The sequence below is a fragment of the Aethalodelphis obliquidens genome, unplaced genomic scaffold, assembly GCF_003676395.1.
Source record: "Aethalodelphis obliquidens isolate GAN/ISIS:26980383/991018 unplaced genomic scaffold, ASM367639v1 scaffold149, whole genome shotgun sequence".
NCBI lineage: Eukaryota > Metazoa > Chordata > Mammalia > Artiodactyla > Delphinidae > Aethalodelphis > Aethalodelphis obliquidens.
This window is the reverse complement of record NW_020838093.1, coordinates 20,955-41,806: the sequence shown is the minus strand read 5'-3', so window position 1 is coordinate 41,806 and position 20,852 is coordinate 20,955. Positions and strand designations below refer to the sequence as shown.

At 38.1% G+C, this 20,852-nt stretch overlaps 1 protein-coding gene and 1 pseudogene across 17 annotated transcripts in view; one reads left to right on the top strand and one right to left on the bottom strand.

Moving 5' to 3' along the window:
* The window catches only part of LOC113616537 (DNA-directed RNA polymerase II subunit RPB2-like), a 150,914-nt gene that overhangs the window by 120,585 nt on the left and 9,477 nt on the right, over positions 1 to 20,852 (bottom strand). For 7 of the 17 annotated variants that reach the window (XR_003431323.1, XR_003431326.1, XR_003431325.1 and 4 more), the window contains exons 2-5: positions 19,826 to 19,897; positions 9,573 to 9,676; positions 9,250 to 9,437; positions 8,358 to 8,509 (exon numbers count right to left, since the gene is read on the bottom strand). Coding sequence is in view for 3 of the 17 variants with exons in the window: in XM_027099922.1 (XP_026955723.1) it covers positions 2,731 to 2,841; positions 3,089 to 3,233; positions 8,358 to 8,509; positions 9,250 to 9,402 (561 nt within the window). In the remaining 14 variants the exon portion in view is untranslated. Of the gene's footprint in view, positions 1 to 2,171; positions 2,842 to 2,923; positions 3,234 to 8,357; positions 8,510 to 9,249; positions 9,438 to 9,572; positions 9,677 to 19,825; positions 19,898 to 20,852 lie in introns of those variants that run through there. The other 10 variants (XR_003431330.1, XR_003431331.1, XM_027099922.1 and 7 more) reach the window with 9 other exon arrangements.
* LOC113616536 (polyadenylate-binding protein 4-like) lies at positions 11,635 to 15,619 on the top strand (annotated as a pseudogene).

Sequence of the window (20,852 nt, the reverse complement as noted above, 5' to 3'; positions counted from 1 at the left end):
ATGCAATATAGGACATAATAATTATTAAAAGCATTTCAGGTTTTGAGGTGCCTATATATAAAGGTATAAGTCAAAAAGTAAATTAAGAATTTCCAGTGAATTATCTATATCTAATGTATAATCGTGGAAGTCAACTAAGAAGTGAATTGCCAGTTAGTTGGGAAATGGAAAAACAGATTGGTATTTCTCCACAAAAGTACTTTAAAAAAGTAAAATCACATCTGGACACTTTTATTTTTAAAAAGATCAGGTTTATTTAAGAAAGGAAAAGCTTTGGCTTATTACTCAGTTTAAAAACAACAGTAAATCATAAAAGGTTGATCAGAAACATCAAGTTCTCCCAAAGAGTCAGAAGTCAAGAAACAGAAAATGCCCCACATTCTTAGCCCACTTCCTGTCCTTAGAAAACAATCTAAGATGAAACACTGTTTGTGAGCAAAAACAGCATGAGTGACATTTTCAAATGCTTGCCTTCAATCCTTAGAGAATTCCTAATAGAATATAGAATATTATATTACAATATAGCTAATAGAATATAGCTCTATTGTCTTAACAGGAAGACATAAACTGAGCTGTGTCTCCTCAAAGGCCAAATAGTATCTTGTGTTCCAAAGGAAACAGGGGTTCTTTAGTAGGTCTAGAGAGGACTAGTGACAGGAAACCCTACCAGAAACAGGCAAAATGAGGACCTCTGGTTATCAGAAAATATGAAGTAAAAGAAAACTACTAGACTCCTGAAAAATACAATTTTCCCACTCATAAAATCCCAACAACACTCCCCAACAGAAGATTAAAGAGCCTAGTCCAAGGACACAGGATCCACTTATAGGTTCAACAAACACACACTCAGTGTCAGACACTGCATGTCAGGCACCATTCTCAGAGCTGAAAATACAAAGTCATATTAAGACATGTTCCCTGCCTCTGAAAACTGAATAGTGTAGTGAGTGAGGCAGGCATATAAATCAACAGTTACTATCTGGTATACACATTCTGTCAGAAGTTATTTAAGGAAAATATGCCATATATAGTCACAAGGATAGATCTAAATCAGGGGCTCAGCGAACAGCCTGCAGGCCAAATCTGCCCTCATCTGCCATCTGCTTTTGTAAATAAAGTTTTATTGGTTTACGTATTGTCTATGGCTGCTTTTCACTACACAACAGAGTTCAACACACAACAGGTAAGGTAAACAAAGACTAAAATATTTAATATCTGACCCTTCACAGAAAATGTTTGCCAACCTCTGGTCTAAATCAAATTGAGGGGTCAGGTAAGGTATCCTGAAGGAGATGAGAGTTAATATAAGTTTTGCAGAATAAGTGAGATTTACCTGAAAAAAGTAATAAGCACCCTTTTCCCTATTACCCATTTTTGAGGAGGCATGGGTGACAGGGCATTCCAGGTTGAGGGAATGGGCCCATGGAAAGGCAAAGAGGCCTAAAACAGCATAAAGAACTCAATTTTACCCTAGAGAACACAGAAAAGCTGAAGGCAGCTCTCAGCAGAAACACATGGCATTAACAATGAGTTCTCAATCATAAAAAACACAGCCAGTGTTGGTTCTTAGGCTTTCTCTTAGCCCTGCCTGCCCTCAGGTGAAGCATGCTGTTCCTGACTTCAAGGTAGGAATACACCCGAATCAAAACCCAGGGTCTGCCTGCTTTGGAGCAGCCAAACCTCGATTCTCTGCTTTGCTACGTAGATAGGAGGCCAGCTCTGGGTGAAGTGTGTTACAGTTTCTCTCCAAACCTACTTTCACCTAGACAGACCCCAAGGTGTATATCTGAGAGAATCAAAAGCCTGAGCCCTATCCCTCAATACAGTACACTAAAAGCAAAAGCCCTATTTTCAGGGAGTATTAGAACTCATACTCTATTTTAATGATTAAAAAAAATTCGTCCTAATCCCAGAGTCCTTCAACAGCCTCTAAACATAAGAAGATCTAATAGAGGTGTATCACATTTCATGAATGAATCTCTGGAATCAGACAAAGGAGAAATCAGAGATGCTCATTCCCTTTTTAAAAGTACTGTTGTCAGGGGCTTCCCTGGTGGCGCAGTGGTTGAGAGTCCTCCTGCCGATGCAGGGGACACGGGTTCGTGCCCGGGGCCGGGAAGATCCCACATGCCACAGAGCGGCTGGGCCCGTGAGCCATGGCCGCTAAGCCTGCCCGTCTGGAGCCTGTGCTCCGCAACGGGAGAGGCCACAGCAGTGAGAGGCCCATGTACGGCAAAAAAAAAAAAAAAAAGTACTGTTGTCAGCTTTACAAAAAGATTCTCAATGCATATAGATGTATATATCTAAGGCATTAAAGCAAGGAATACCTTATAATTAAATTTAGCTCAAAACATCAACGATAATTTTGACAATATACTTTACAATTCAAAGGAAACCAGTTCAAGAAAGATACCAATGCAAAGATAACTTTCACTAGTCTTATACCTCATTTGGAAATCTCACAGATCACATGGTCTTAGTTAATTAAAGACTCTTATTTCAGACACAGTGATGTCTACCTGATGCCACAATTTCCATAGAGTGTTCATAAGTTGTTCAGGATCTTTATGTATTCCAACCCAGCAGCCATTAACAAAAATATTGGTTGCACTAAAATGCAACACCAAAAGCATTCTGTACTTAGTAACCCTATAATAAGCTATAACTAAAGATTAACAATAGTTTTTTGCATCTATACACACTCAGCAACAGCTGCAGGAGAAATTTCTTCTAAACTTCCATACTCCATTCTTCTAAAAATACCAGAATTGAAGATGGTTGAGATCCAACTGAAATATAAGCCATCAGAGCTAAATTCTTCACAAGTCCTACAGCATGGCCCTTGGAATAAATAAAGTACGTATTACTCATACTGATTTAACATGCCTATCGAAATTCTTTTCCAAAAATATTTTTCCTTCAATTTGACCTCAGGATGTACTCTTACTTCCTAAGAACAAAATTATAAATAATATCTTAGTTCTAAACTACACTACACAATTAAATAAAAATTTGCTTCTAAAAATAATTATACCCTACATAATTACTGTCAGACTTTTTATCCTGAACATAAATTCTAATGCATTACCTCTGGAGTCTCAGCAGGACACACCATTCCCCACAACGTATTATGCAGCTGTCTTGGTTTTGCTAGCTTGCCATCTCTACCAATGGAAGGATTTAAACAACACAGGTGAAAAAGAGTAGATGCAAAAGTCAGGCAGTTTAAATACCTAGAAAACAATAGCAAATCTTTAAAGTTTGGGCATTTCTGTTACTCACACTATCGTGTTTTTGGCAAATACTAGAATGAAGCAAAGTCATATTTTTACATATAATCCACTCAGTGTTCAACTGTCCCCATCCCTCCTTTCTCCATCCTGCCCTGGATAATCTTATTCACCCCTGTAACTTAACTGACCCTTATAGCAGGGATGGCAAATACATGACATATAGTTCTAACATACCACGTAAATGTTTTGTTTATGGTCTATCTCCAAGCACTAGGATGTTAGTTCCACAAGGGTGGGGAATTTTATTTGTTTGTTTCATTCTCTGTTGGATTTAAAGAATCCATTTGGGTCATGTAACCATATCAATAAATACTCTAATAACTAAAATATACTCCACTTTCTAACTCTGTGACTAGTGTTTGGTCTACATTACCTTACTTCTCTGTAGTCTTAAAGACTCTGGACAATTCAGGACAACTTTAAGAATATCAATTACTCCTGAGACAAGGATCATCAATGGAAAAAATTGTTAAGGAAATGCATATTTATCTAGACTCAACAAACCTTTCCACAAAAATAGTAACTTCACAGTGGAAGAACCTAACAGATGCCACTGTGAAGTTAATATTACCAATAATGGGACAAAATGACACCCTGTGACTCCTGATGTGATGCCCTGGGAAGTACACAATATGATCTCTGTATTTGTCCTGCCAAAAAATGCATAAATTGAATCTAATCATAAGGAAATACGGAAAAGCCCAAATTGAGGATATTCTACAAAATAAATGGCCTATCCTTTTCAAAAATTTCAGTGTTCTGAAACACTGAGGATAAATACAAGGGAAGACAGGGACTTACCTGGTGGCGCAGTGGTTAAGAATCTGCCTGCCAATGCAGGGGACATGGGTTTGAGCCCTGGTCTGGGAAGATTCCACATGCCGCGGAGCAACTAAGCCCGTGCACCACAACTACTGAGCCTGCACTCTAGAGCCCGTGAGCCACAACTACTGAGGCTGCATGCCACAACTACTGAAGCTCACGCCCCTAGAGCCCGTGCTCTGCAACAAGAGAAGCCATCGCAACAAGAAGCCCATGCACCGTAACGAAGAGTAGCCCCCGCTCGCTGCAACTAGAGAAAGCCCGCGTGCAGCAACAAAGACCCAAAGCAGCCAAAAATAAATAAATAAATAAAGACAAGGGAAGATAAAAAGAGACTAAAGAGACATAAAAACAACATGCAATACATGATCGTGGACTAGATTTCTGAACCAGAAAAAAAAATGCCATTAAGGACATGATCAGCACAACAGGCAAAAACCTGAATAAGATGGCAAAGCTAACAGTGTTGTATCAAAGTTAAATGTCCTGATTTGGATAATTATACTACAATTGGGTAAGTGAATGTCCTGGTTCTTAGGAAATATACACTGAAGTATTTAGGATTAAAGGGGCATGAATGCCTGAAACTTACTCTCAAGCGGTCCAGAAAAAAATAAAACGTATATATAGATAATAGAATCCTAAAGTAAATGAGGCAAAGGTAACAACTGGTGATTCTGGGTGCAGAGTATAGGAGGGTTATCTGCAACTTTCCTACAAATTAGAAATGATTTCAAAGTAAAAGGTTTAAAAAAAAAAATGGTATCAACTACTCTTTTTCCCTTTATACTAAATAGCGCCAGACTAGTATGCTTTTATGGTTTTCCTTACTACTCTTTCTTCTTGTTGATGTCAATGAACTCTGGCTGCCTCTAGGTTTCATGTCTATTTTACAGAGAGTTGTCAGGAGAGAAGGCAAGGCAGGGCTGAAGGCTTGCACTACACAGTAAACAGCATGGGGTTTGCAACAGCTAAAATGATCTTCAGAGCAGCTTTGTACTGTGTTTTAGGATTAGCAACAGTCAATAACTTTAAATCTCATGAAAATACTATGAATACATTTTGCTTGTGCAATACCATTTCCATCATCTCTGGATCTTCAAAATCATAAATAATATGCTCTGAAATATCTCTGTCAGACACAAAATCTAACGCTCTAAAAAAATTAATGATGAAAATGTCTGGGTTAATATATGGTAGGGTTGCCACAATGTGCTGACCAATAGCACTCTTTTTGCACCCTAGGAAAAAAAACATCATTAGAATATGAGGACACAGAGATCGTAGCCATATATAAACATCATAAGAACCATTTCATATACATGTTCATTATATGTATTTCAAAAGAAGCATGCCTCTCATATTTTAAGGAACGTCCTATGGCTGCTTTTCAAACCAATGGAACAGGTTTACTCATTTGATGGACAGACTGGTCATTTGGACCTGAGAGAACTTGCATTATCTACTCTCTCTGTCTGCCAAGATCCTCTAGAATTCCCCAAGGCTGGATTTGGAAATGACCTTTGGCTGCAAAACACAGACCCCCAGTCCTTTCCCCCAACCAAAAAAATTAAAAACTTTGGAAGAAAGAAAGAAATGAGGGCAAAATAAGAGAGAATATGGATAGACAAATGTGGGAAAAGCTAAGCACAAAATGAAAAATAAATATTAACTCTTAGTTGGTCTGTGAGGTATCTCCACATACGAACAATGTTTCAAAATTAACAAACAGCCTCTCTCATATAAGCGTCTCTTTTCCAATTTTTCCCCCTTTAATTGCAACACAGACAGAAATGAAATAAAAGTTACTAGCTTACACTGCATTACACAACACCTGGTTTCTCAGTTTTAATCAAATTTCTTTCCTTCAATATCAAATTCTATCTTCTCTTGGCCTCATAACCCTACATTATCATGGTCCATCTAATAAAAGTTTCTGTTGTCTTCCTCCTCCTACTTCAGGCCTTCTTCCTTAGAAACCTTATCCCATCTCACGGATGTTCAGTAACAACTTTACATAAAGGATATGCAAATCTTCATCTTGATCTTTTTCCTGTACCGTCAACCCTCATGTCTCCGATTGCTATTTCATTCTTTCGACTTAGATACCAATTATTCCATTCAGTCTATTATTTGTTTCATCAAAAAAAATTTTATGAATAAGCAAAACATTAAAGCAGAATGCCTACATCATGCACCACCCAAAATCTTTTGTCTAAAAATGAACTCACTAGGTTCACTCTAAAAACCAATTCTTGGGAGTTCTCTATTTTATCTAGGACCTCAGAGTAAGAACCATACAATCTTAATCGACTCATTCTCATATTATATCAAATTTATCACTATATCTGGATGATTTTCCTTTCTCTGCCACTAATTAATTCATTTTGCCCATAACTGCCATGATAATCTGTCTAACATACTGGGTTCTTACTTTTGCCCTCCATAATCCAGGCCAATGCTTATCAACAAAAAATGCACATCACAGTCACCTGGGGATCTTTTCCAAACCCTTGTGCTTGGGCCCCGTTCTACCCCCATTCACAAGTAAAAACCATTTTAATTCTTTAAAACACCTATTCTACACGGGATTTTAACTTCAGGCACTTAAACATCTCTGATGTTCAAGACTCCTTCTTTATAAAACTTATAAAAGTGATATTAGACTCTGCAGAACTGTTTGTAAGAGCACAAGACTGGAAACCTAAATGTCCATCAAAAAAGAAATGGTTCAAAAAATTATGCTACATCTACACATGGAATATCACAGCTCAAAAACAATGATCAATTGCTGATCTAAATATATTTTTAAAGGATACCAGCAACCTTCAAACAGTGCATATGTTATGCTCCCATTTATAATTTTGTGTTAAGACTATTTCTGGATGGATTCATGAGAAATTATCAAAAACAGCTACCACAGGACTTCCTTGGTGGCGCAGTGGTTAAGAATCTGCCTGCCAATGCAGGGGACACGGGTTCGAGCCCTGGTCTGGGAAGATCCCACATGCTGCGAAGCAACTAAGCCCATGAGCCACAGCTACTGAGCCTGTGGTCTAAAGCCCGCAAGCCACAACTACTTAAGCCTGCGCACCTAGAAGCCTGTGCTCTGCAACAAAAGAAGCCACAGCAATGAGAGGCCCACGCATTGCAACCAAGAGTAGCCCCAGTTCACCGCAACTAGAGAAACCCTGCGCACAGCAACGAAGACCCAACGCAGCCATAAATAAACAAACAGCTACCGCTGGGGAAGAAATCTGGGGATCAAAGGAAGACTACTTTTTATAGTGTACCCTTTTTTGTAATTTTTTGAACTATTTTAATGTGCACATGTGCCTTATTCAAAACAATTTAATAAAAAATGTACATGAAATTAAATAAGAGTTGATTACAACAAATTTCCAATACAGTTGTAAAGATTAAATCAAGCAAACTGAGTAACATAATTGGCACATAGCAAATATTCAAGAAATGCTAGCTGTTATTATATTACATTATTATAAGCAACATGCCTAGGGTAGGCAGCTACTAAGATAGTGCTCGATGATCCCTGCCTACTATTACTGCCTTGTATAATCCCCTCCCTTGAGTATGGACTGGATGTGCTGACTTGCATCTAATAAATAGAACTTGGTAAAAATGATAGGATGTTGCTTCCAAGATTAAGGTATAAAAAGATGGTGATTTCTAGGAATTCCCTGGCAATCCAGTGGTTAGGACTCGGCGCTTTCACTGCCAGGGCCTGGGTTCAATCCTTGGTTGGGGAACTAAGACCCTGCAAGTCTCGAGGCGCAGCCAAAAAAAAGAAAAACAAAAAAAAGGTGACTACCATCCTGCCCTTATGCTCTACAAATTTTCTTAATTACTCTCTCTGCCAAAGTGAGCTGCCATGTTATCAGTTGCTGTATGGAGGGGAGCCAAGCGGCAAGGAACTGATTCCTGCCAACAACCATGCAAACGAGCCTTAAGATGACGACTGCAGCCCAGACAAATAACTTGACTGAAGCCTTGTGAGAGATACTTAGCTAAAGGACCCAATTAAGCCACATCCAGAAACTGTAAGATGATAAATGTTGCTACTGGAGTGATTTATTACACAGTAGTAAGTAAATAATAAAATACCTAGCATATAACACTGATAATATGCTCCAGAAAAACTTTTTGACTAAACATGCAGTCTGGTAACTTACAAAACTAGACCAACAGGAATAAACCCAAACAATATCATGTAATAGTCCATACCTGTCCTCCTCTTGCCAGCATGCTAACCCAGATAGTGGGTCAAAAGAATTCTCCAGACATGATCTACACTCTCCTGTGTAGGCATATTTAGAATCCTTTTTGGCAAACACAAAGGTTGTGTTTGTTGCCATTTTCTCTTGACCAATCAGAACCTACATGGACAATAAAAGTTACAGCCATAAAACCCACAAGGTCCTTGAAGTAGAAAGAAGCGTGAAATCTGCATCTTAATTTAATCTCATCATACAGGCTCACTGAAACATCAATTCTTGAACTTTACAAACTCCATTTTGCAAAAATGCTCCACAGAAACATACAAGTTTGAACAACTGACCAAATTTCTAGTGCGTATTATATACAGCTAAATAAAACTTTGGTTTATATAAATTCAGCTGTCACCCCCCTAAATAATTCAACTACCACTTTCAGATTATTCTATAGAAAAGCTTACTTTTTAATTTCAACTTTCATAATTTAAATCTTAATGACAATTGTGTAATTTAAAAAAAATAATGCTACTAGGGCTTTCCTGGTGGTGCAGTGGTTAAGAATCCACCTGCCAATGCAGGGGACATGGGATCGAGCCCTGGCCCGGGAAGATCCCACATGCCGCGGAGCAACTAAACCCGTGCGCCACAACTACTGACCCTGCGCTCTAGAGCCCACGAGCCACAACTAATGAGCCCACATGCCACATCTACTGAAGCCCGCGCACTTCAGAGCCTGTGCTCCGCAATAAGAGAAGCCACTGCAATGAGAAGCCCGCGCACCGCAACGAAGGGTAGCCCCCGCTCGCCGCACCTAGAGAAAGCCTGTGCACAGCAACGAAGACCCAACACAGCCAAAAATAATAAACAAATAAAATAAATTTATAAAAAGAACGCTACTATACCTTTTCTGATCCATTAATAATGAAGTAGCCATCAGGATCCAAGAGGCATCCATGTAACTCACAAAGATCATGATCTGCTAAGCCATTTAGTAGACAGTAAATTGAATGCAACATAACTGGAACTTTACCAATAAAGGTTTTCTGATGCTGCATCTGAAGTTGTTCTTCACCTTCTTTAATGACTGTTTCTGTTATAAAGTGGAGCAGAAAATAAAAGCAGATCACAAGTTAATAGTAAGGTAATTGTTAAAACCCTCAACTGGTTAAAACTGCATTTTCTAAACTGTATTTCAATATCAGCTGCTGGAATAACTCTTTCTTACGTGAGATTTCTTAATCTGGCTTCACGTGGCAACACTGGTGAAGCAGCACCATCTCTTATGGGCTTGGAGAGGTAAAGCTGTTCAAACTTCAGCAAATATCTTGGCTAAAATGAAACCAAAAAACATGAAGAGGGTGAATAACTTTTTTCCATAAAACTTTTGATGATTCCATTTAAACCACCATTAACATTTTGAGTAGAAAAAACTCTATAAACCGACTAAATCAATCCACTTTAATGGGTACTCTCCAAAGTCAACAGCCATATTTCACAGACATAAAGTTTTATACTTCATCACTTTCTTAAGGTGTAAGACAAAAAGCAACATTTATCAAGAGTTAATATATCACAAGTAAGTAAGACTATACACGTATCATACGCTCTGAATTTATATGAAACAATTAAAATGGATTTGCACTAATGATCTACACAGCCGTTTCATGTGCCCTCTCCTTCATTCAGGTCAGAAGTACAGTTACCAGGAAAAAAAGAAAAGATAAATTTGGACAATTAGAACTATACTCTAATCTCATCAATAGAACATAGAAAAACTAAACCTAACTCTTCAATTAAACATAAAGAAAATCCTAATTACTACTCTACATAAAGGACTGAATACTTCTAGCCCTGGCTGACTATAGCTCAGCCCTTAGCAGAAAAAAAAAGTTTTCAGTAACATATCTATTTGTTGCCCAATAAAACAAGACCCACGAAAACTTTCCAATTATAAATGGATAGTGTATTTCTCTCTAGATCAATTCTCAGAGGAGGAGAAGATGAGAGTAAGCAGACCATTAAAGGTAAATTGTTGACACCCAAGCTTCCCAAACTGGAGTAGGAAAAAAGCATAGAGAACTGGTGGTGATAATGAGTCAAATGGAAGCCAGCCATCCAACTACTCATTTCTACTATCACTCTAGTATAGGACATTATTATCTGAAACCCAAGCTATACCAAGATTTTAATCTGACTCCAGCCTCTCCACGCCAAGTAAACATGATCTCCAAAGTAATCTTTCTAAAATAATGCTTCATGCACATTCTTTGACAATCTTTCCACAATTCCCCTTGACATCCAATGACATCCAAAGGCTGTGACAATCTGGTTTCATCTTATCTTCTACTAATACCTATCAAAAACAAATCAAACCAAAAATCATATACTGTTATAGACCCTAAAATCTATCCCCAAGCCAAATATTGATATACCAAGTATTTATTTGCTGAAATGATTAAGTATCTTTTCTCTACTAAGACAAGTCCTACCCTGCCCTTCAGAGTTAAAGTCCCTCCCATCTCTTCCTGTAGGCTCTGATATACCAGCTTGAGACATCTCTTCCTCCATAAGTACTTATGACACTGGCACTTTGAAAATGCTACATTATAATATTGTTGTCTCTCTTGTTTTGCAAAGACCATGAAGAGAAAATGCTCTAAGTATAAAAAAGGCATTTTATGCCCATTTTCCAACACAGTGCCAGAAGTGCCAATTATTTTTGTTCTTAACAGCAGAAGTCTGTGCAGCACCTCCAGTCAGAATGAGAATAATACATCAGCCCTTACAAGATAAGCTACAGAAAAGAGGGACTGAACTGGCCGGAAGTAATATTCTCTCTTTCTGTCAAATTCTATTTCTGGGGCTCTCCCTACTTCCCCTTGTTTTTCAGTTTTCCCTGTCCCTCAAGGCCCATCATGCTGCCTCTCTACTCAAAAACTAGGGTCAGTCATTATTATTCATGTAAAACTAGATTCTAAAATTATAGCCTTGGGACTTCCCTGTTGGTGCAGTGGTTAAGAATCTGCCTGCCAATGCAGGGGACATGGGTTTGATCCCTGGTCCGGGAAGATCCCACATGCTGTGGAGCAACGAAGCCCATGTGCCACAACTACTGAGCCTGTGCTCTAGAGCCTGTGAGCCACAACTACTGAGCCCACGTGCCACAACTACAGAAGCCCACATGCCTAGAGCCTGTGCTCTGCAACAAGAGAAGCCACCTGAATGAGAAGCCCGTGCACCGTAACGAAGAGTAGCCCCTGCTGACTGCAACTAGAGAAAGCCCCCGCGCAGCAACAAAGACCCAATGCAGCCAAAAATAAATAAAGTTATATAAAAAATAAGTTAAATAAAGTTATAGCCTTGCTATGATTTTAACAATGCTAAAAAAACATGCATATGAAAACAGAGACTACAATGAACTTAGAAAAATTAAAACAGCTAATATGATTGATGGTTTTCCTTTATTATATCTTCTATTGTTATGATAATGTATTTCATGCAACAAATAATCAAGGGAAAAAGTCCTTCACATACTTTTTCTTTTATGATTCCTTACACTGTAAAAGAAAAAAAGTGAGGTTTTTCCGAAGCAATATAACTATTTCTGGCTTGCTTCTCTTAGTAGTCTATCATATCTCTGAGTTCTGTCTTACTGGCTATTAAATACTTACTATCTGAATAAGGATTAGGGTTTTACATTACTTGCAAAAATGCATCTCTTCATTAGTAAGAATAAATCAGGAGCTGATTGATGATACTAGAAGAACACTACTAAAAACACCTACAGACCCTCTTCTTTTTTTTTTTTTTAACTGTTAGGCCAGGTGAGTTAAGGACTGAAATTTCAAATCAATACTCTTATTTATGTTACTTTATTAGAATAACCATTTTACTGGTTCTTCAACTTCTCTACTAGCATGCTGTTTCCGCTTATAGGTCTATAGGTGGAACATCTTCCACAATTCTTTGAATAGACATCTGAATAAACTCATCAAAAGCATCCAGCTGTTGTCTGACCAAGCCTTTCTTGTCAAAATGGGAACTGGAAAAACAGTTGAGTTCATAATCAGTTACAACTCAGTGATGTTTTCCAGCATATTTCCCCATTTCCATTATTATTAAATTCAGTAAATACTAATCATTAAATACCAACCACTCTATATAAATCATTACAAAAAATACTATGTGGTATCCAAAAAAGGAGTAAGTCTAAGACCGCTTTCTCTGTAGAACTTAGTTAAATTTGGGGGAAAGAGACATATTGGTAAAATAATTCAAACAGAACTTAAGAACTATAAGAAAGCCCTAATTTACAAATGTCCTTTATATATCAATTTCATCCAATATGTTTGAAACATTTCTTGAAAAATGCGTCTGAAGATAAAAACTAAAGAAAATGCACAAAGATAAAAACAAGTATGACAACATGAATGGACCTTTAGATAATTATGCTAAGTCAGATGGAGGACAAATACCATATGATTTCACTCATATGTGGAATCTAAAAAAAAAACCCCAAACCAAACCAACCAACAAACAAAAGAACAGAAAAACAAACTTACAGATATAGGACAGATTAATGGTTACCAGAGGGGAAGGGAGTTGAGGGGTAGTTGAAATGGGTGAATGGGATCAACTGTACGATGATGGATGGTAACTAGACTACGGTGGTGATCACTCTGTTGTATATACAGATGTTGAACTATAATGCTGTATTCCTGAAACTTATATAATTTTTAAAAAGGATTAAAAAAAGATAAAATAAGAACTCTAGGCGGGGTCTGCAGGGAGGAGAGCGGCCGGGGTTGGTCAGGGCGCATGCGGCCGGTGGCGCCTGCACGACCGGGTCCCAGTCGGTTCGGGGCTCCGGCGCCCCGCGCCCGCCGGCCGCGCGCCGCGTCCCGGGCCGCCGCCTCAGACGCCACTTGTGGAATTCTTTCCCCCGGCGGCTGTAACTTTAAACCGGCCTGAGCGAGGCCTATTTTTAGTCAGAAGCCAGCCACCGGAGAATGGCTGTGGAGAACGCTGAGATGGAGGGCCAGCCCGCCACTTGAAGATTCCTCACCAAGTGGCCGGGAAGGACCGGCTTGACCTAGGAATCCTTCTTTGAGATTTCAAGGTTCTGTCGCCCCCTTCCAGGGTTGGCCGGACTGGTTGCTGAGGGGCTTTTGACTGAGGGTGCTGCCCGAGCCTGGGGAGCTGTACATGAATGAACCGCATCGCCTGGCCTCAGAGCGCTGACTCTGAGGCCACCACGCATGAGCCCGGGCCACCCTCCTGCAGAAGTCACAACAGGAGCTCCTTAGGGACCGGCTTGTGGTGGTGAGGAGCCAGGAGATGCATGTAGGTGCCAAGTACCGCCAGGCCTCCCTGTACGTGGGTGACCTCCACGCGGATGTCACCGAGGACCTGCTGTTTAAGAAGTTCAGCGCTGTGAGGCCCGTGCTGTCTATCCGCATCTGCAGGGACCTGGTCACCTGCCGCTCTCTGGGCTATGCCTACGTGAACTTTCTGCAGCTGGCAGATGCCCAGAAGGCCCCGGACACCACGAACTTTGACCCTATAAAGGGCAAATCCATCCGTCTCATGTGGTCTCAGCGTGACGCCTACTTGAGGAAATCTGGAATTGGGAACGTGTTCATCAAGAATCTGGACAAATCCATTGATAACAAAACCCTTTATGAACACTTTTCATCTTTTGGGAAGATCCTGTCCTCCAAGATGATGAGTGATGATCACAGCTCCAGGTGCTATGCGTTCGTACACTTTCAGAACCAGATTGCCACCAACAGGGCCATCCAGGAGATGAATGGGGCACTGCTTAAGGACTGCAGGCTGTTTGTTGGCAGATTCAAAAGCCGCAAAGATCGGGAAGCCGAGCTCCAAAACAAAGCCAGTGAGTTCACCAATGTTTACATCAAAAACTTCGGAGATGACATGGATGATGAGAGACTGAGGGAAGTTTTCAGCAAATATGGGAAAACCCTGGGTGTTAAGGTGATGACAGATTCCAGTGGGAAATCCAAAGGCTTTTTGGCTTTGTGAGTTTTGATAGCCATGAGGCTGCCAAAAAGGCTGCTGAAGAAATGAATGGAAAGGACATAAATGGATAACTGCTTTTTGTAGGCCGGGCACAAAAGAAAGCAGAGTGACAGGCTGAGTTAAAGCAAATGTCTGAACAGCTGAAACAGGAAAGATTTCGGCAGTGCTGGGGGGCAAAACTCTATATTAAGAACCTGGATGAGACCACTGATGATGAAAAGCTACGGAGGGAATTTTCTTCATTTGGATCAATTAGCAGAGATTAGTTAAGGTAATGCAGGAAGAAGGGCGAAACAAAGGGTTTGGCTTGATCTGCTTCTCCTCTCCTGAGGAGGCCACTAAAGCAATGACGGAGATGAATGGCCGCATCTTGGGCTCCAAGCCGCTCAACATCGCCCTGGCCCAGAGGCTGTAGGAGAGGAAAACTTAATGCACCAGCCAGTGTTTGTAGCAGCTTGGGGGATGTTAGTGATCTCTGCCTGAATCCTCCTCAGTAAATTTCAAATCCCAACTGATGGGTGCTTAGTTTAGTAAACATTAGGATCGAAAGTTTTGTATACAAAGCTATTTATTTTTCTTCGGAGGAAAAATAAGTGAATCTTAGAACCTCGGTTCTTTTTATAGAGGCACACCATCTAATTATAATATGGTATATTTTTCTGATTTTGATGTAGTGCTAATAGCAATAAGTATAATTAGGTATATTTTTACTGCATTTTGAACCAACTGAAGTGTGGTAATTATTTGCATTTATTGCATACTTCTAATAATATTCCTAGCTTCAATTTCTTCCATGAAAATATTCCCAAAGTAGTTCTTATACCCAAGGATTGCAAAGTAATTTATTGTTACAAACAGAAATCTTCTAATTTCTCACCTATTTTTTTTTAAAGAAACCAAAGTTTAAAAATTGCTACTACAAACTCAATATCTAATTTCATTTTGAATTAATGTTTAAAATACTAGGAAATAGTTGAATTTCCTTTCAATTTATATCCTGAAATGGTGTTTTTCTGATGGCTGAAATTAATGATGGAGTTTTTTAATGTTGCCTACAAACCTGCTTTATAGGATATTTTACTGTTCTTTCCATTGGTTGACATAATCCAGGTGCTTGCTGGTTATCAAAATTGTGACTTGAATAGTAAAACCTTAACTTCCACATTTCTTAAGTTATAAGCCTGTATCATTTCAGGTCAAAAAGTTGGCCTAGGGGCTTCCCTGGTGGCGCAGTGGTTGAGAGTCTGCCTGCCGATGCAGGGGACACGGGTTCGTGCCCCGGTCCGGGAGGATCCCACATGCCGCAGAGCAGCTGGGCCCGTGAGCCATGGCCGCTGGGCCTGCACGTCCCGGAGCCTGTGCTCCGCAATGGGAGGGGCCACAACAGTGAGAGGCCCGCGTACTGCTAAAAAAAAAAAAAAAAAAAAGAAAGTTGGCCTACTCTTAATTCTCTTCATACATATACAGCATAAAATTATGCTTTAAGTTTTGAACCAGGTACCAACATTACAAAAGTCATATATAGAAAACACAGACATTCTCTTTAACAACTGTGTTTTCTAATCTGTTATACGTTGTAACATGTAGTGATATTGTCTCAGGGTTCAAAACAGTAAAAGCTTATGAACTCCACGTCTCCTTTATTAGACCTTAAGAGCTATGTAACCTATGAAGGCTCACTTTTAGCCTTGATTGATCAGAAGTTCGCTAATTGATTTTCTGATAAATAAAGTTGTATCACTTAGGCTGCTTTCCAGCATGATTTTTATTTCAGTCCCATTCCCAGATCTTTTATTCTCTTCTGCCTTTCCTCTATATTACTCAGCTCCTCTATACTTTTTAAAAAGGGTTTTATTATACTGACTTTTACTGTGTGCTGTTTGAAATCCACTTCGGAAATAGATGCAAGAGTTATTTATTTACATTTAAGTAATTACTTTTAAAATTCTGATTCTCTCATACCAAAGGTGTCTAAAATAGTTTTGTTGTTGTTGTTTTATTTTTTTTTACTCTGCTTTGTTGTTTCCTGTAACCATATATTCAAGTCTTCTGTTTCATATATTACCAGTACAAAAGAAATATTAAAATATTTCCGTGGCAATACTTTAGCTATGAAAGAATGAGAAAATCTGTTTGTTTTTTTTGTATGAACTATATGTATATTCACTGTACATTTTCTAAATTTAAAATCTCTTTAGACAATGAAAAAATTATGGACAATGAAAAAATTACGGCAACACATAATCCTATTATGCAGACAGATCTTCTGTTAACATTTCTTGCATCTCCTCCCAAATTTCTCTATATTTATACACATGATTTAACAAAAATGGAATCATGCTATAAACCTTGCTTGAAACTGCTTTCTTAATTTGACAATACGCCATAGTCAACTTCCATGACCACAAATAATTATTTGCACTATAATTTTAATGACTTTTATCTTTCCTTTAATGTTTGTACCATAATATAACAATTTCCTCTTGATAAATATATAGGTTGCTAGATTGTTTCCTCCCTTTTTTTTCCTCTATCATAAACAACTTGGAGATAAACACCCTTTGCAAATTCTTAAAAGCTGATGTATATAATTATTTTCTTCAGAAAATGTATGATTCATTGGAATTAACGTTTAATATTTAAATTGCCCAAATGCTGTTCAGAGATTTGTGCCACTTAATATTTCTGCTATGAGTATGGAGGATTGCTCATTTCCATATACTCTAAGAACAAACGATTTTGTTTAAGTTGTTGTCTGATTCAACATGACATGTAAAAACAAAATATTTCGTTGTTATTTTACTTTTTTATCACCTCAAAAGTTAAACAGCGTTTCTTGTAAAAAAAAAACACAAAAAACAAAAAAACCCTCTATTTGAATGACCGTGAAGATGATGATATCAATGACTAAAATATGGAATGGGTAAGAATTTCAACTTTAGGTTAAAATTATTCTATTTTGAATATGTTAAAGGTAAGATGAGAATAAGTCACTGAAGTGAAAATATTCAGCAAATGACTGATGATAACAAATGGAGCAAGAGTGAGAGATCAGAATTAGTAGTGTAGATAGAGAGAAATCACAGAATGATGCCTTAAAGAAGAACAAAGAATCTAAAAGAGTAGATGTACTGTTTATAAGGAATAGACACTTGTTCATGTCAGGGATGGGGAAGGAGCTATACAATGAAGATACAAGTAGATATAAGTGCAAGAGGAATCTCTCCCCTCACCACCACACAGGAAGAGCTGCATAGCTGGACTCAGCTTCTAGCCTCCTCTCCTTAGTAACTAACTCCCCCATCCTCAGATTAATTTTCTGAAACAACATGTGTAGCCCAACTAATCATCAGCCTCCCATTTTGACATCATCAGATTACCACACAGGTTACTGGCCAGCCTACAGATTGGCTGGCTTTGGGTCAAAGTCCCACCCTGATTCAATCCACCATGGCCACCAATATTAGAAGTCAGATGCTATGGTAGAGAACACAGTACACAATCATCCCTGTACAAGGTATGGCCTCGAGAATGGTGGGGGCAATTTCCTTCAGTAGAGACTGTGAGCTGACAGGAAAGAAAAATTTCTCACAATGATCTGGGTTAGCCATTGATATGTAAGAAGCACCTAGAGGGCACTGTCCGTAAGATAAATAGCAATGGTTTTTATGGACAATTTACAATGAAAAATCTTTACAAAACTATGAACAAGTTTCAGTCCCCCACGGAGCTGAACCATAGTTAGTTTCCCCCAAATCATTAGAACAGTAGTACTTCATTCAAATGCTATTCTTTAAACACCTAAACTCTATGAATAGTTCATATTTATGCCATCTACCATCATAATTGTACAAGAAATCATCTTATTGAAAGCATTGGTTATATTAAGTAATATCACATTCACAATGCTTGGGACAGATCACTTGATGTTAAATAGTGAAAAAACAAAATGTCATCTCACAATAGCCAAAGCACCTATAATCAATTCAAGTATAAGCATCTAATAATTTATTTTGTAACAAATGTTAAATGCAATGACTGGTCAAATAGAGTATTTTATCCTTGAGCAACCTGTCACATACATTGAAAACAATTCTCTTTTGGCTAAGATCAAAATATTCTTTCTCCCTAGAGATTACAGAATTTAGGCATAGCCTACAGAATATAGGCATTTACTAATAAAATGTCTCTTGGTGTTTAATACTCAAACATCATAGAAAATACAAAATATCTCAGTAAGAAGTTTTTATAGTCATGTTTAATAGGGAAAATAGATATGTATTTACACACCAAAAACTCAATAGATTTTTAACAAAACAATGTTCAAGACAGGTTCACTTATCCTCCAAATACAACTAGTAGAATGTCAGAAGCATGTGTTCTTTGAAAAAGGAGAAAGGGTCAACTGAGAGGATGTGCATCTTGGAGATGGCAAGGCTCAAAGAGGCATCATAATGTTACTATATACAAAGCAACTGTCAGTTTGGTAAGAGAGGAGAGTTTTTACATTTTACATCCTGTAGCAGGATGTTACTTTAGTTAAAAGTTACTCTTCTTACCTATATGTAAGGCTTCTTACTGACTTTTACTACAGTTAATTATACTCAGAATTGAATGGGAATTTGTGTTGAAATACTACCACCTACTGTAACTTCATCCATTTAAAATAATGAGAAAACAAAGGAATCAAATTAACAGCACCTAATAGGCATCATGTGCCTCCTGATATAATGTACTAAGAGCAGAAAATTCACTGTTTCCAAAAGTAATCATCTGAATCCAATTATGAGGAAACCCAAACTGAGGGGCATTCTAAAAAGTAACTGGTCTGTATTCTTCAAAAATGTCAAGGTAAGGAAAAACAGAAAAAGAGTGAGAAACTGTTGTAGATTATGGGAGACAAAAAAATAAGGCATGGAAACTAACTGCACTATGTGCTCTTATGTTGGATCCAGGATCAAAAAAATTTTTTTTATTTTGTTATAAACAACGTTAGTAGGACAACTGGCAGAATTTGGATATGGTTTCTAAATTAAATAAGATAACTGTATTCATATTTAATTTCCTGATTTTGATGAGTTCTATTATGAGTATGTAAAAGAATGTTCTTATGTAACCAAATTACTCTCAAATGTTTCAGAAAAAAATATATGTAGAGAGAGAGAAAAAGGAAAAGACAAAGAAAATGTAATATAAGGTTAACATTTATGGAATCTGGGTGAAGTACATACATGATTTCTTTGTGTAACTTTTGTGTAGGTCGGAAATACTTCAAAAGTTAAAGTTAAATATTTAAATAAATAAATAAAATGAGAAACCAGCTCTCATGTAGCATATTCATATAGAACATTTAATTTTCAAAAACAGAATTAGCAGGAAATCCCTGTATAGGTTATAGTGCTTTTCAAGTTGATTCAGTTTGGTCTAAAAAGTTACCTGATTACAATCTAGCATGCCTCTTGCCACAAATCTGGGGGATTTCATCCTTCTCCTCCTCATACTGCATACCTACAAAAAACAAAAATATTCTCACTTTCAGTAAAATGCAACCAGTTAACATCTTGCTCCTATGATATGATGTAGCAGAAACACATAACTATCTCCTAAGTAAAAAACAATCCTTTTACCCCACTTTTCTAAAATTTCAACTACATTAACTAAATTGTAATGAAATAATATTCATAGGTCTATGTATACATATGTCTGTGTCACACAGGTATTCTCCCAAAACACTAAGAGGCTTCATGACAAACGTTCAGTGTAAACTGTGTGAATTTTAAGTATTCCATCTTCTCCAGAAAGTCCATGTAATTCTCATTAATAGCTAACTATTGATAACTAGGAACAAGGTCATAGTCCTCTGACCAACAGGCTCCTTGGAGACATTTGGGTAAGAGGGTACAGCCAGCAAAGGACTCCAATAGCTAGGCAATACCTTAAGGTGGGCTGTCTATTACAGCAACATTTCATACATGGACAGGGATAACAGGCTGTATTTTCCAAAGATGATCACATCCATATCGTCCATTTCACATGCTCCTTTATAATAATAAAAGTCGTACTGACACTCCTACTACGAAGATATGAGAGTCTATCTTTTCTTCCCTTGAATGTGAGTGGATTTTTGACTCTCGTATAACCAAGAGAATACAGCTAAAACAATGCTACATAACTTTAGAAGCTAGGTCAGGAAAGACAATGTGGTTCCACCTTGTTTGCTGAGACACTTTCTTCTGGAGCCCTGAGCTGCCATTAAGAAGTTCTACTACTCTAAGGCTGGTATACTTGGGTGAGGAAGCCCAAACCATATGGAGAGACCACTTACAGATGCTCTAGTCAGCAATCCTAGTCTTTGAGTTTTCCTAGGCTGGATGCCAGACATGTGAGTAAATACTCTAGGATCACCCAACCCCCAGCTGTCAACACTTAGTCTTTGAGACTTCTCAGTTCAACCACTGACATC